This window comes from Tasmannia lanceolata, unplaced genomic scaffold (assembly GCF_043159265.1).
Source record: "Tasmannia lanceolata isolate RefF3 unplaced genomic scaffold, GAP_Taslan_0.1 ptg000029l, whole genome shotgun sequence".
Lineage (NCBI taxonomy): Eukaryota > Viridiplantae > Streptophyta > Magnoliopsida > Canellales > Winteraceae > Tasmannia > Tasmannia lanceolata.
Genome location: NW_027518706.1, coordinates 915837 through 932924, shown reverse-complemented (window position 1 = coordinate 932924; position 17088 = coordinate 915837). Strand labels below are relative to the sequence as shown.

The 17088-nt window shown below is 38.1% G+C and overlaps 1 protein-coding gene across 1 annotated transcript; it reads right to left on the bottom strand.

The window, feature by feature from the left end:
• Positions 1-566: 566 nt before the first annotated feature.
• On the bottom strand, positions 567-5949 carry LOC143859403 (protein NRT1/ PTR FAMILY 4.6-like). Its single transcript, XM_077370121.1, has 4 exons — positions 5917-5949; positions 4383-4524; positions 2821-3038; positions 567-2039 (listed from the first exon to the last, which is right to left on the bottom strand). The coding sequence occupies exons 1-4, from the start codon at positions 5947-5949 to the stop codon at positions 567-569; spliced, it is 1866 nt and encodes a 621-aa protein (XP_077226236.1).
• Positions 5950-17088: the final 11139 nt, after the last annotated feature.

Below are 17088 nucleotides of genomic sequence, written 5' to 3'. Positions count from 1 at the left end.
TTGAAATTCCCACTTGAGATAGTAGAGCCTCTTGCCTGCGCTTAGAAAATTTCAGAGCTCTTTAAAGGAAAATTCAGTTAACCAACGACTTCATAGCACATAACATCCCATACGCCACTAATTTCTCAGGATTCCTCTTCTTTCTTCGAATTTTCGAGTTTTAAGATCTTCTTGTAACCAAAAGGGAGATGGGTTTTAGAGGAAAAGGTGACATAAAGAGGAAAAATTCAAGATTGGAAATGGTAATGGGCAACAACTTGTGTTTTAAGGTGACAAGGGAGCGTTGGAAAAGAATTGAAGACATTGATGATGCTATTACTGCCCATTATCATACACAACATTTCTACACTTTTCATTGCAAAATGCATCTTCTAGGATTGAAAAAACGATCGTAGATCTGTTCATTTTCGTTTCCATCTACACTAGAGCCCACAATGCAAGTAGATGAGCCTTAGATATCATTAAATCAATCAAATTGCACTCATGCAAAGAGACTTTTTTTGTTCTTTTAAATATCTTATCTGAACATAATTGTAAAACTCAAATATAAATGCATCACAAACGTTCTACTTTGAATCCCCATGAGAAGAGGAGGCGGCTTCAGCCACTTTGTTGTTAGTATCACCAATGGATTTATACCCCACATGCCTGTACTTGTACCAATTTGCCCAGTAGAGGAAGTTGAAGAAGTTGAGGAAGTTGAAGACAGCCAAAGTCCAATAGAAGAGATCGAGATGGTTTACATTGATGTTATTCCCTTCAAGCCAGCCTTTACTGGCAGTGTACTTGCGTGTGGCGGCATTAACCACATTCACGAGAACCGAGCTCAAGAAATACCCCATTGACAATGAGCACCAGCAAAATGAAGTGCCCAAGGATCGAAACCCAGTCGGAGCTTGGCTATAGAAAAATTCTAGCAAGCCCACCAAAGTGAAGAGATCCGCGATCCCAAATATGAAGAATTGGAAGCTCAACATGAACACACTTATCGGTAGAGGGTCTATTGACGGGTTCGCGAAGAGGAGATTGTGCTCTTCAGCTACATGCTTTCGCTTAATTTCTGCTATTGCAGCAGTGACCATGGATAATGTGGCCAGGACTAGTCCAATCCCTATGCGTTGTAGGTGGGTGATCCCGGTCTCGTGCCCCGTCAACTTTTGAGCAAAGGGAACGAAGAATCGGTCATAGAGAGGTGCAAGGATGATGATGAAGATGGTGGGAATTATGGTGAGTGAGGCCGGTGGGATGTTCAATTTCCCCAAACTCTTGTCCATTGTCCCTCCTTGTTGGACCGAGAATGTCTGCAATTGAGCGAGGCACGTGTTCATCAACACGGTGCTAGCAAAAATGGGGACCATCCTAATAAGGACCTTCACTTCTTCCACTTGTGTCACTGTACATAGCCTCCAGCTACTAGTGTCACTTACTAGACCTTCCTTGTTTTCGGGCAAGATAGTCGCCTTGTCTAGGAGTCTAAATTGATGTGTATGAGGGAGCCTATCACGTGAACGATCTTTGTGCGCCCCCTTCTCTTCGTACATTTCTGTTTTCATGGTTGGGAAGTCTCGGTGTCGGTTCTTGAAGCTTGCGACGAAGACTTGGAGGATCTTGGTGAGGGGACTTCCCATGGGCATTTTGTTACGAAATTTAGTGTAGCCAATTGCGACTATGGCGAGGCCAAAGAGGATGGATGAAGAAGCTACAATGAAGCCAACATCCCACCCCTTGTTGTTTTCTAGCCAAACTAGTAATGTGACCCCAGTGAAAGAGCCAATTGCGACACTAAAGATTAAGAAGTTGAAAAAGGAAGAGATGAGTCTTCGCTCCTTTGGATCATTCTCATCGAACTGATCGGCACCTAAGGTGGGAAAGATCGCCTTTAATCCTCCCGATCCCAATGCAACGAGATAGAGGCCCGAAAAAAAGACGGCTTCTTTCTGGCCGCGTACATGTTGGCAGTTTACAGTTGGGTCGATGGCGTTGCAGAAGGCCGGTTGAAGGGAATTGAAATGTGATTGAATGGTTAGTAACATGAAGCCCTGTTGAACATATAAACTCGGAATTTTATGGTAAATATAGAGATAAATCAAGAATTAAGAAGCAAATATTACCAATTATAAGGGTCTCTATGGTTGGATTCAATCATGGGTTTGGTTAAAAAATGAGACATACAATGAAGTTTGTTTTTATGATTTTAAGAAAGCTCTATTAAGGATATATTGTTTTGAACTTACCCCTTGAGAAAGTAGTACTTTTCATAATGTGCATGGTGGAATGTGTAATCAAAATCAATGTTCCTTATTTTGTGAAAAGTACGCTTAGCGTTCTAAAGTCCTTTATGTTTAGACTAGATTATCAATGAGTTTATTAATATTTCTTTGGCTACCTAAAAGACTCAGGGGACTACAACTATGTGCTTAATATAGTTAGCTATTTTAGGAAGTGGTTTGTGTCTATAAGTAAAGGAATGATAGACTGGAGGGTGCCCATGCAAAAACCAGCTACATGGGGCCCCCTTGGGACCATCCCAAGGGGGCCCCATGTACAGAAAACTATATGAGTAGTTTAGGTGTTTTTATACCGAAAATGAGGTCGTAGGCTCAAAACATTAGGTGGGTTTCTTCCTTTTTCATACTGATTGTGTTCCCAACGAGTCTAACTCATTTCTACAACAAGTTGAGTCAACTGGGGGATTTTCAAGTCGACTGGACGAGTTGTAGTACTGTAACTTTCAAAACATTGTGTGTGTGTGTGTGTGTGTGTGTGTGTGTGTGAGAGAGAGAGAGAGAGAGAGAGAGAGAGAGAGAGATTTTAACATACCAGGAATTCGATGGAGCCAAATAGAAAAAGAGTCTTAGATCTAGTGAGGTAGGCATCAGAGATGAAGCCTCCTACCAAAGAGAGCAAGAAGGTCGTCCCCATGAAATTGGTCAAAATGTTTGCAGACTCTGAGAGGCTATAATGCATGTGGATATAGATATATGTCACTAAATTCAATGCTGTCCCAAGGAATGCCATGGCCTCTATGGTTGTCATAGCTTCATTCACCATATATCCATGCAACGAAAAGAAAAAACATTGAAATCCAGAACAAAGAAATATACACACGCAGAGAGAGAAAGTATTAGGCCAAGTTTGGCAGCCATGAAAGTTTTTTCCATAGAATATTAGTTTATTAAGTGGTGGGAGAGGGACAAGGAGGGTGAAAGATGGAGTGAATTGAGAGGGCATGATGCAGGCCTTAACCCTCAAATACAAACACAAAAAGGAATTATCAAATAATAAGAAAAATATGAAAGATATAATTAAGAATCGCCGGATCAATTTGTAGCAGAATCAAGGATGCTAGGAATCACTCAACTAGCAATGGAAAATCATTCGAATAGCAAGGCGGAATCGCTCAACAAACAAAGGGGAATCTCTCATCCCTTGGGAGAAATCACTCAACTACAACTACAACAATTTTCTTTACAGAATTCAATCAAAAGTTCCATCCTTTGTTGTTCATTCTCATTGATATGTGTAGAGATACAAGTGTAGCAAATGCAATACTGCAACGCCCCGACCATCCATGTAGATATTGTCCGGTTCTAGGCCGCAGCCCTCTCCGGTTTTGTTTTTCCTCAAAAAACGCTTCTACACAGGGAATGGGGTCTACAACATATAGCCCATGAACTTTCTCTCTCCGCTTCTGATGTGGGACTATTACAATCCACCCCTCTTAAAGGGCCCATATCTGTAACGCCCCGATCATCCATGTAGATATTGTCCGGTTCTAGGCCGCAGCCCTCCCCGGTTTTGTTTTTTTCGCAGAAAACACGTCTACACAAGGAATAGGGGTCTACAACATATAGCCTAGGAACTTTCTCTCTCCGCTTCCGATGTGGGACTATTACAGATACATTGAAAATGACTCAACAATAACTTCCATGTCTATTCTCAAGACCCTATAATAACTTTTAAGATAACTTTCAAGATACTACCATTTCCTAAGTAGTCAAAATGCAAAACTAATAATTCTCAACATAGTCCCTGAAAGATTTAACTAACACACACTAAAAACTAGACATAGTTATCACATTGCTGAATTCCCATGCAATAAGCCAATACCAGTCAAACCACATGGATGAGCCACATGGATAACAAATGGACTCATCCCATCGCTGCCACTTGGCTATGCCACTGCATCAGGGCATGAGTGAGGAGAGGATGAGAAGTAGCTGAAAAAAAAAGGAAAAGAAAAACTCTACTCACCCACCCATGCCCTTTCAATTTTATCCCTCTCCCACTGTCTTTACCCTCTCTCAACACATGGTAAGCTAATATTCCATGAAAAAATGTTTCATGGTTACCAAACATGGCCATAGTTTTCTATAACATACCGAAAACGAACATGGTTGCTTTGATCCCTCCTTGCTTGAATTTGTTAGCAGGGTTTCCTTTGTAATCAATGAAGCCATCGACGATGTTGGAGACAGCCCCAGCTTCACCCCCATTCAAGATTTCTAGACTGCCATTGCTCTCCTGTGACAGATTTTGGAAGAAAAAAAATAGATTAAGGCAACGAATACCATTAGTTTTTTTTTTTTTTTTAACCAGGAATTGTACACTAAGGCCCCTAATTAGATTAAAAGAAAGAATACCATTAGTTCCTAATTAGATTAATGAGTAATTTAATTCTATCAATGAATTGAATAAAGAAATCTTTATTGGTTCTACCTCCTATTTTTTATGAAGAGAATGAATCTTTTTATTAAAGGATCTAGAAAAAAAATCAGAGAGGGTAACCCTCATATTCTTCATCATGGAATCGGCAAGGTGACCAACAGCTATGTTGAATTATCAGTGAATTTCAAAGGTATAAATCTGGTTGCTTAGAATGAATTGAAAAATATTTTCATGGAATAAGATTTAGTGTTGGAAATTGTATGTAGAACAAGTTGAATAATAATTTTTAAAGGGACAAGATCAAAAGATGTTAGATTGGAAGATCAAAATTTCAGACAACATAAATTTTGATCTAGAATTTGGATCGGTTACTTGATGGAAATGTCTCGACAAGTACTATCATGGGGAAAATGATAGAGTATGTGAACAAAACTTGGCTGCAAAACGTTTTGCAGGAACTTCCTGCATACTGACTGCAGGGCAACTTTTTTAGATGTAAAAACAATTTTTAACTATTTTTAGGAGGACAAAATTGCCCCTATCACTTTGAAATATGCAGGAAGTTCCTGCAAAATGTTTTGCAACCCAGTTTTGTTAAGAGTATGTTGAACCCATGATTGCATTAAAAAAAACACTATTTTGGTGGCCAAATTGTAGTTCTTAGTCAAACTTTCAATTTTTAGTAAGTCACTTTTTTTTTTAATGGTGATTTTTTTTAGTAAGTCATACTTTAGCTGATTTTGTGGTTTTTTTAGTCCGAATTTGTTTATGAGGTTGTGTTTAAATGAATTAAGGAGGTAGATTAGGAAAAAAAAGGCTTGCTTTTGGAAATTTTGGAGCTGACAAGGATTGTCATGTGAATAGTAAATGGCAACCAAACCAGGTTAGGAAAACGAATTCTGTACTTTTACTTTGATTTTCCCAACTTTTGGTGCAATCAAATGGTGATGGCCCAATAACATGGCTCGATTATATCGTGTTGTGATCATAAGAGCAAGGTAAGGGAGCTCGGGAGATACACTACCAAAGGGCACGTGTAGAGCTCCACGAAAAAAACAAATGTAACACCAAAATAAGAACACTTTTATATATATCAAAACAACTTACAAGAGATTACTACACTTGTTCTCCCTTAAACCTTCACCCTTGAAGCTTCCCTCTAAACTTCCCTTGAAGTTCTTAAGCTTACCATCTCTACACAAAGACTCCATATTTATAGGCTAAAAAGACACCTAAAATAGTAAATACATTAACCACAAAGTTGTAGTTCCCATGAGTCATCTAGGAATACTAATCAAACATAGAAAATCATCATTTGACTCTTTGATAATCCAACTAGACATAAGACTCTAGTTAGCACAACAGACACTTTATATTTCCCACACACAGTAACTTCCTAAAAGATTACAATGACTTTTCAAAAACCCATACAAATATTAATTTTGATTTACTATTTCCAACAAGAGAAAACGGTTCCTACACATATGTAGATAAGTTATCTACACACTAGCTTAAAATACAGTGGGGGCCACATTATTTGGGTGATCCAAACCATTCATTTTTAAGGCCCTCACATAGATTGGGTGTCCATAAAAAATCAGATCCATAGGATCATCCTAACCATTCAAACTGTGGAGGCAAAAAATGGACTAATTTGTGAAGGTTTAAAGACATCCATTTTACCTCCACAAATCGTAGGGTTGGGATGATCCTATGGATCTAATTTTTTGTAGACACCCTATCTATGTGAGGGCCTTTAAAATGGATGGCTTGGATCACCCAAACAATGTGGGCCCCCACCGTATTTTAAGCTAGTGTGTAGAGAACTCTCTACACATATGTGTAGGAACCGTTTTGTCTTCCAACAAACGAACCTTAGGGATTCCCCAAGTTCTCCTTGTGAATTTAAGGTGATTGTTTGAGAATGAAGAGGATGATCTTCTTCCTTGTTTCTTCATACTCTCAGCTATGGTACAATTAGAGTTAATTTAAATCAAAGGGATTAGTGAACATGTATTTCAAACAGATTATTTGGCACATCAGATTCCTATTGTGAAAGCTCGATCTCAATCTAGCAAAATCTTGACTAATATTTTAAAAAAAATACCATTTCTTCCAAGATTAATCGGTGCATTTAAATATGCCTACGCAATATGAATAAGATACCAACATATCTGTAGTTAAAACCATGGTTTTAAATTTCGAAATTTTCGGATTTCTGTGGGGACCGAAACCGAAATATGCCGAAATTCATTATTTCGCCATTTACCAAAATTTGGGAATTTCGGTAATTTCGGTCCGAAATTTCGATTATATGCCTTTTTTAATTTAAAAAAAAGGTGTTACAAAATTTCGGAATTTCGGACAACTTTCGAAAAATTCAGTCCCAAATTTCGAACCAAATTACCAAATTTCGGTTTTCGGTGGGGTCCGAAATGGTTACCGAAACCGAAATTTTAAACCATGGTTAAAACTTAATAATTTATCTAGGCCGCATGTCTTGTCTATTAGCAGAGTTATCTCAATTCAGTTTGGATACCAACAAAATTGATTCTTATGGCAAATACAATTATTTAGATTATATGTTATTCGTGAAATAAGACATTTATTTCGTAGGGAAGCTGAGATTTGCGACCTCAAGGAAGAGATACAAAGCCTCAACCATTGAGCTACAGGCCCAACCCCGTAATAAGACATTAGATAACTTTGAAAGCAAACATTAAGATAGATATAGAAGTAGGGAAATAATACTTCCAGTCCTTTTGATTTACTTTTTCCTAAAATTGATTGTATTTTCACTCTATTTTGTGCTTCCTTTTGAAGAAAAGACTGCTGGAAAAGGAGGGTAATACAAAGCTGAGATAAGACATTTTGAAATAAGACATTTTTTTCGTAGGTAAGCTGAGATTTGCGACCTCAAGGTAGAGATACAAAGCCTCAACCATTGAGCTACAGGCCCAACCCCGTAATAAGACATTAAGATAACTTTGAAAGCAAACATTAAGATAGATATAGAAGTAGGGAAATAATACTTCCAGTCCTTTTGATTTACTTTTTCCTAAAATTGATTGTATTTTCACTCTATTTTGTGCTTCCTTTTGAAGAAAAGACTGCTGGAAAAGGAGGGAAATACAAAGCTGAGATAAGACATTTTGAAATAAGACATTTTTCGTAGGTAAGCTGAGATTTGCGACCTCAAGGTAGAGATACAAAGCCTCAACCATTGAGCTACAGGCCCAACCCCGTAATAAGACATTAAGATAACTTTGAAAGCAAACATTAAGATAGATATAGAAGTAGGGAAATAATACTTCCAGTCCTTTTGATTTCCTTTTTCCTAAAATTGATTGTATTTTCACTCTATTTTGTGCTTGCTTTTGAAGAAAAGCCTGCTGGAAAAGGAGGTGGAAATATCTTTTCCCATAATAGTAGTATAACCATTATTTTCATGTAAGATTATCTGTAAATATCTACTTGTAAGATTATTTCCAATTAATTTGTAGCTAACTGATGTGTGTGTGTGTGTGTGTGTGTGTGTGTGAGAGAGAGAGAGAGAGAGAGAGAGAGAGAGAGAGAGAGGTCAGTTTTGGGGTGCAATTTGTGTGTAAACTGCAAGATAAAAAGCATTTTTAGGTTGCACACCCAACTGACTATTTGGGCTTGATTCTCTTATTTCAAAATTTCAAACCTTATATGAATCAGCATGTAACACCCTACAGGTGATATAGAGTGGAAAAGAGTGGCAAAAACAAAATATGGCAAGGGGATCAAAACATCTTCATATGAGTGCAAGCGATGTGTGATTACCATTTGTGGTACTGTGGCCTTTTAGCAGTCCCTTGCAGACGATGGTTGGTAAGGAGAGCTTTTAAGGGGATGGATAGACATTGGGGTCTAGAGGGAAGCTTACACTTATATGAGATCGGTAGACGGTTGTTTTTGAGAAAAAACAACAACAGAACACTCCTTATACTTGGGTTTTGTGTTCATTTGTGTTATGTTGTTTTCTTCTATAAGTTAAAAAGGTAAGTAAGAAAAAGTCCCTTCCACTCGAGTCTTGAGTTCGTTTGTGTTTTGTTGTTGTCTTCTATGAACTAGACAAGTAACTAAAAAATGATTGAGATTTTCATTTATTCACTTATAATGATCCAATTATTCCCTTCTTTTTTAGTTAGAGCTCCTCTCCTGATTTATTATGAGTAAAATGCTATCAACCTTCTCTCAAACCAAAAGAGCCTTGACAAGATCGGATTGTTAGGACATGTTAATATCTGATTCGCACTTTGCTCATCACTGTTTTCAGTGGAGGCATGGCACGATCTAGGGCTCAAGTGACAAGCAAAGTGTCATGACCAACTCGTGCGAGCTTTTACCCTTTTGTTCCACACGCGATTTTTGTTCTTGTTGAGCTCATCTTGAGAAACTTGTGTTATCTTTTAACAGATGTGCTGCCCCAGCCAAACTTATTGCAACGGCCTTGCTCCGGTGGCCTTTTCCAACCTCTGCCATGGCCTTGCACCCATGGGTTTTACAAAGCCAATGTCCAAGCCACCCAATACACATTGTTATTTACTCTAACCTCAGCATTCTATCGGAGAGACTTTAGCCAAATCTTAACCAATTCCATGATTGAAGAATGAGGCGATCAAGAAAGTCCTCCCCCTGAACTGGAAAAAAATGTCCGAAGGCCCTATATTTGATTCATTAGTGCAAGCAATGGGACATGCATTAATTGGCATGCAATTGTTCAAATTGGTTACGGTCCTATCCCGTGCACCAATGGCCACGCATTTTGCCTGTGACTATGAATTAAATGAATAAGACAAAATATGTTGAAAAGTGAGCCTATGTGGCTGCTCTCTCTCAAGCAACAGCCGGTCGAAATGCCCTCTGTGATGGCCAGCAGCTGTCATTTTCAGCCTGTTCAAGATCCCCTATATTAAAAAAGGGTGATGATATCTTCACCCCCCTTGCATTACATGCACCTCCACTTTTCACGTCAATCAGGTTAACAGGGGAGCGTGCATGTGTGTGTGTGTTTGGAGGGGGGGGGGGGGGGGGGGGGGGGGGTTGAAAATATCATCTCCCATTCAGAAGTTATCATGTGGGCCTTATCTTTTACCCTGTTGCTGTTGTCCACCTTGATTGAACTTAACTTTTATCAACATTTTTTAGGGAAAAATACAGTTACACCCCCTCAACTCTCTAACACATTCAACGATAACCCTGTAGTTTGAAACTCATCAACTACACCCCCTGACTTTTCAATATGTATAAAGGTAGACCCTTTTGTTGATGGTCCATCCACAAATCTAACCGTTATGATGACCCTATGGAGCTGATTTTTTAGGCACACCCTACCTATGTCAGGGCCCATCAAATGAATGCTTTGGATCATCCAAACAATGCGGGCCCACTATGTTTTTGGTCGAACTAGAGAAGGTTCTCTAGTCGACCGACTAGAGACGAGATCTTAATTAGCATTGATAGCGTTTCAAAAGAGAGGGAATACCATCCAATAGCTTTAAAATTTATGAAACCCCACTAAAACCAGCCCCATACTCTTTACAATCATAAATATCAAAAACAAATGCTGCCTCTTCTTTCTATTTTGCTGATATGACATCGTTAAAATTAGGTATGGAACTCATAAGTGTATCCCATATGAAGTAAAGTAAAAGAAAATAAAAAAAGACACATTGTTATGATGCAAATTTATGGGTTATCACTTATCAATACAATTTATAGGAGTGATAAATCGACTCCCATATATCTTAAATCGACTCTCCATGTGTCTATCTCTCTCCTCTTTCTCTCTAACCCAGAGGAGAGAGAAAGACACATAGAGAGTCGATTTATCACTGCCCTACAATTTGTTGTTTTATTTTTTCCCTCATAAAAAATGGTGCATTTTGAAATTTACATGAATATCTCTCTCATTTTATGAACTTAATGAAAACTCTAACATGGGATATACTGTATGGCTTTGGAACTTTCTTATCACCAACATACTCTGGTGATAGACACTTGAGTCTGTCCTTAGAAAATAAAAGGCAAATCATATCAAACAAACAACTATAATGCAAAATAACCAAATTTATGGGGTGTCAATACCATTTCGTTTCCTTTATACTCATGAAAATAGTACATTTTTTATACTTTCAGCATGAGTTTCTGATTATATAAATTTATGAGACTTTGAACATGAGATTCCCTTGGGTGAGCTTTGGAATTTTCTTGTCAACATGGTATACTCTTGGATGTGTTTTTGAACTTTCTTGCAACCAACATTTGGTAAGTTGTTCTTATTTTAATTGGAAGCTAATGTTGATTAAGGAGGTATATGTGGCCGGCAGCTGTCATTTTCAGCCTGTTCAAGATCCCCTATATTAAAAAAGGGTGATGATATCTTCACCCCCCTGCATTGAAGGGATTGTGAAAATATCATCTCCCATTCAAAAATTATCATGTGGACCTTATCTTTGGGCCTATTGGTGTTGTCCACCTTGACTGAACTTAACTTTTATCAACATTTTTTTGGGAAAAATACAGTCACACCCCCTCAACTCTCTAACACATTCAACGATAACCCTGTAGTTTGAAACTCATCAACTACACCCCCTGACTTTTCAATGTGTATAAAGGTAGACCCTTTAGTTGATGGTCCATCCACAAATCTAACGGTTTGATGATCTTATGGAGCTGATTTTTTAGGCACACCCTATCTATGTCAGGGCCCATCAAATGAATGATTTGGATCATCCAAACAATGCGGGCCCACTATGTTTTTGATCGGACTAGAGAAGGTTCTCTAGTCGACCGACTAGAGACGAAATCTTAATTAGCATTGATAGCGTTTCAAAAGAGGGGGAATACCATATACTTGAAAAGTCAGGGGGTGTAGTTGACGAGTTTGAAACTACTGGGTTATTGTTGAATGTGTTAGAAAGTTGAGAGGGTGTGGCTGTATTTTTTTCCCTTTTTAAATCACATGTGGCCCCACATTTTGGAGGGATCTAAAGCATTCATTTGGAAGGCCCTTCCATGGATAGGGTGTGTACCAAAAATCAGCCCTATAAGATCATCCCAATCCTACCATTTGTGGAGGGAAAAATGGGCAGAAACATGGACACACAGTGTCTGCCCATTTTCCCCTCCACCTTTGATTGGGTTAGGATGATCATATAGGGCTGATTTTGTGTACACACCCTATCCATGGAAGGGCCTTCCAAATGAATGCTTTGGATCCCCCCAAAAATGTGGGCCACATGTGATGTTGAGCTCGAGCTTGGGAACACTTTTCTCATAATAATAATAATAATAATAATAATATTATTGTTATTATTATTATTATTATTATTATTATTATCACATATAAAGGTTTCTGAGCGATACCTCAGATAGCTTATCTGAGCAAGGCACTATAAATACACTATGTAGCTATGTTGTTTGGGTAATGTTATATGTTGATTCTATAGGACCTAACATAGATAGGGTGTCCCTAAGAAATCATCACCGTAGGATCATGGTAAGCGTTGATTTGTGGAGGTTTAAAATTGACGTCTAGAAAATGGGTCTATTTTGTGCTTCTACAGATCGAATGGTTAGGTTGATCCTATGGCTATGGTTTGTTAGGAACACCCTATCTATGTCCTATGTGATGAATAGGTTGGACTAGTCAAACAACATGGAAGATGGTGTATTTATAGTGGCTTGCTCAGATAAGCTATCTGAGCTATAGCTCATAAACCTCGCCCCCTTATTATTATTATTAGTAGAAGTAGTAGTAGAACCAACGAGCGGATTATTAGTTCATAGCAGTTACATCATTACATAAACTGTGCTAATGATGTAAATGAGCCTTTCAGCTTTACTAAATGACCCAAAGTTGCCTTATAAATGATTTTTTTTTTCATCACATAAAAACATGAGAATATAACTCCAATAATGCGAAAAGTGAAGGGATTTATAAATGAAGTTGTTAATGACATTTTCACCACATAAAAGCATGAGAATATAACTCCAATATTGCTCTATAAAAACATGGGTTATAATCTCAATAATGCTGTAAGTGAAGGGATTTCCTGCAATGTTTTGAAATCCAACCGAAAAATCAATGGAAAAAGAAGTTAACATCTCTGGATTTGAATTGTAACATTATGGAACGTTCAAATGGCCTAGAGTTTAAATCCTATATTTGAGGTGTTAAATCATTGAACTGCCACTTCCAACCTAAAAGTATTAATGCAAGCAAAAAACTTAGAAGTCAGGGTTCATATTGACCTCAAACTGTGTTGAAGCATGGAAGTGGAAAAAAAAAACCAATAGAACTCACAAGGGCTAGACTTCAAAATATCAAACTAGGCAAATAGAATTAGTTTATTATTGGATCAGGATCTAACTACACATGAAGATAGCATTAAATTACATTTCTTCAGCTCAGCCTTCGGAGTAGAACTGCTGGAAGATTTGATCATTTAACCTATGCAAAAACAAAATTTACAAGTAAAATGACTCAAAAAATGGCAAAGAACCTCTGGTTTTGAAAGGCAACTAAAAATAGCATATTGTCATAACAATGTCAACCAATATTAGTTTTTCCCTTTAACCAATGTAAGTGGACAGAAGGGCCCTCAAGAATAAAACAATTTGAGTTCTAAAAGTCCAAAATCTCTTGCTTCAAGAGTAACATTACCAGCCGCACGTCTCATAGGTTACAACACGAAACTTCTGACTGGTATATGTCAATGGGATGGTTATGATTAGAAACTAATAAAGCCTTAAAAAACAACCACCCAAAACCAATGTGTGGTAATGGAAGACTGAGCACTTGGCTTGAAAAAATAAAGGTAATTGGCTCAATGTTGATTGGGGAGGAAGCTTTTGCTTTGGAATAGTAGGCCCAACTGTTCATGCGGTGTAGCAGAAGCAAAAGCAGCAAATCAATGTGCAGCGAGCATCATTAGTTCAATAGACTACAATGTGAACCTTTACAACAAATAGATGAAATGACATTTTAGAGGATCAATATGTGCCTTAGGGAATATTACTAGCAGTTTTTGTTGGAAAATTTGTTGAGGGTACTGTTGATGATAGAAAACAGAAACTTGTTGCTTCAAGGCGTGATATCACTTTCCTTAAGACAAGATTCGCCCCCACTAGTAGTGTGCAAAGGGGATCCGCGAATTGCCTCCAAGATACAATGAAGCCTAGTAGGGAAGCCCTACTAATGTTTGATGACGCGTAGCACTAGCGGAATCAAACCCGAAATGCCCTTCCGAAATTTCAAGCCTTAGAGAAATCTCTAGATTCTGTTTCTGCAGAAAAACAGTATCTAGAACAGTAAACAAAAGAAAAAACAGTATGTAGAAATACTTGGGGATTTTTGTAGGAGTGTAGAAGAGAGTGTAAAATCAGTCAGAATTGTCAATTCGATTTCCTATCTTAAATGACTAAAGTTTGCACATTTTTTATAGACCATCTGGTGACTTTTCAGTGTGAAAAACACCTCTACAGGGCACCTTTCCAGAATGTTTGAAATCTGACCGTTAGATCGCACCCATTGATATTGAATGGTCCTGATCGATTCTAGAGGTGACTGTTGGTTTGAGTAAAACCTCTCTCCAACCCAGTCATCGTTAGATCAACCATCTATGGTGTGGATCGCACCCCCTTGGCACATGACCGTTGGTGGAAGGGACACAACCCATTTGATCACACCCTTTGACCGTTGGAGTCATGGGCCCGTTGGGCCGACCGTTAGGCCCGAACCAAAGCCCAACCCAACTGAACCATTCGGCTTGATGGGCCTGCGAACCATTTGACCCACCCATCCGACCGTTGGAGTCATGGGCCCGTTATTACCCAAGTTACACACACATCTTACGAGTGGGAGAGCTCTCTAACTCTCTCATCTCTTTCCTCTTCATGTCCTCTCTATTTTCTCTATTCTCTCTTATTCCTTTCTCTTTATCATTCATGGAGACAACATGGTATCAGAGCCAATGGTTGTGAGAAGCCACCCTATACCACTACTCCTAAGTCCTAACAGTTGTATATGTGAAAGTTGAAAAGATGTTTGAAATCACGACATCTTGGATAGAGCTATTAGAAAAAATGGGCATTGATTAAAAATGGAAAAATCCCAGTGCCTATGTGAATATACTAAAACCATAAAAACACAAAAAAAGATGCAAAGTAATACAATTCTGTACTCATGGATCTTTTCTTCAAAATTGGCAATGTTGGAATAAATTTACTTCTAGCTTAAAGGTCCACATAGCTCGGTATGTTTTTTTTTTTAATGGTTAGGCAATTAGTAGTCTTTCTGAAAAAAATCCAAGAGAGGCTGTGATTCTTGTCGATTTAACGTCTAAAATATCTGGAAAGTCAAGAGGTTGTGAATGCTTTTTACCACTCTGGCTGCACGCATCTCCATCTGAAATGCCTCTTGTGAGTTTCTGAATGGTGGATCATTTACCTAGACAAGCCAATGTGCAGAATCAAACAGTATTAGGAAAATCTCCAATCTTAGTAAGCTTAATATCAATGTGCTTAAAGTCAAACCATGTCGCAATCCTTTTTTCTTTATCTTTTTGAGGGATAAGACCATAGCTTCAAAAGACAAAACTCTTAGACTAATTTCAAGCTCAATCTAGAACCATTCCTATTGGATGCAACTTGAATTGCAGGATCTGAATACTAAATTTAATGATTTTAAGCCCAATATTTTTATTTTATTTTTGTTTTATTTATTTTTTTGAATGGCTTTAAGACCAATATTTTAAATTTCGGTTTCAGTTTCGGGCGCCAGAAAAAACAGAAATGTTTTGGTTTCGGTTGAAAATTTCAGTGGAAATCTTGTAAAATCACGGAAACGTTGGAAACATATGCAAATGATAGAATTTTAAGTGAACACTTCAGTAAATGCAAGAATAAGAACAAATACACGCTTAGAAACCATCACATAAGAAACATAAGAAAGACAATCATTCTTAACGGTTGTATCGAACACCTAGTGACATGCGTGTAGTATACCACTAATACACTTCCAATTTTGGTTTCAGTATGCATTTCGGAGGGGATGGAAAAGGGAACAATGCATTTGTTTCACATCAGTTTCAGTGGACATCTAAAACCATGTTTAAGACCATGAATTTATGAAAAAAATGTGGAATCCCAGTCAAGCGGCCATAACCCTTTCATCATAAAATTCAGGGAAGATTTGAATATTAGGTTTAAAATGTAGCAACTCTTCTTCAAGGTTATGTGAAATATCACCTACATTTTAAATAAAAGATGAGTGTTGAAACACACCTGCAGCATTGGCAATTTTACTCCGACATTTTGATTATTTTCTCTGAGTGACAAGAAAAAAACCTTTAGAAAAGAAAAAAGAAGTGAATATAAGCAGAGGTTTATGCCTTGTTACTATTGAGGAAGTTTCCTACCCAGTTTGGATCCCTTTGCTCTTAAGTAGTTAAAGTTGTAATTATCATTTCCATAGGATGATCCCAACACTCCGATTAATACGCAGTTCTATAGATCGGAGTGCTAGGATTATCTTACCGTACATCATTTGATATCAGAGCTTCAATTCGTTGCGTCCGCTTTGCATAGTATAGCCTCAAGCAAGCACCTAGAAATTGGTGCAAATGGCTCTTAGCTCACTTGAAAACTATTGGGTTTTCTGGTTCAAAGACCATCCTGTCTATTTATATAAAGAATAAAATTCGAGGAAATTTGACTCTTTGTACTTGTTTATCTTGATGATATACTCCTTATTGATAACAATAATGATGTGAATACGTAATGCTTTTACTATTTAAGGACTTGGGTCCCTTGTACCTCTGTTTAGGCATTGAGGCTCTTCGTGCCACGATGGTTTGTTACTAAACAAAAATACACTGTATCTTCTCAGACGGACAGTGTAAAATGGTGGGCATGGGTTGGGCCCGTCATGATTCAATATATGTTTTGATAAGGTGAGGCCCATCATTTTTTTTTTTTGAAGAAGGCAACAGAATATATATTTATATATATGAATAAGCAGAACCGAGATGGTCCTGTCGGAACAATGAGCAAATAAAATAGCAAGACAATGACTCAAGGGGGGAGATAGTCAAAACACTCCATTTCGGCCCGAGAAACACCACTTTTAGCCAGAGAGTCGGCTGCCACATTGGCCGATCTCCGGACATGCTGAAAGACCATGGAGTAGCCCTTTCCTCTATCCTCTATCTCCTCAAAGAAAGACACAAATCTCCAAGGGGGAGAAGCATCTCCCGAAAGCCAGCGAATAACATTTACGGAATCGCCTTCGACTATCAGACTGTCGCACTCCAAGCGAGGCATGGAAAGAATCCCACTGTGAACGGCTCGAACCTCCGCCTCAGACGAGTCGGCAAATCCAAGAGGCCC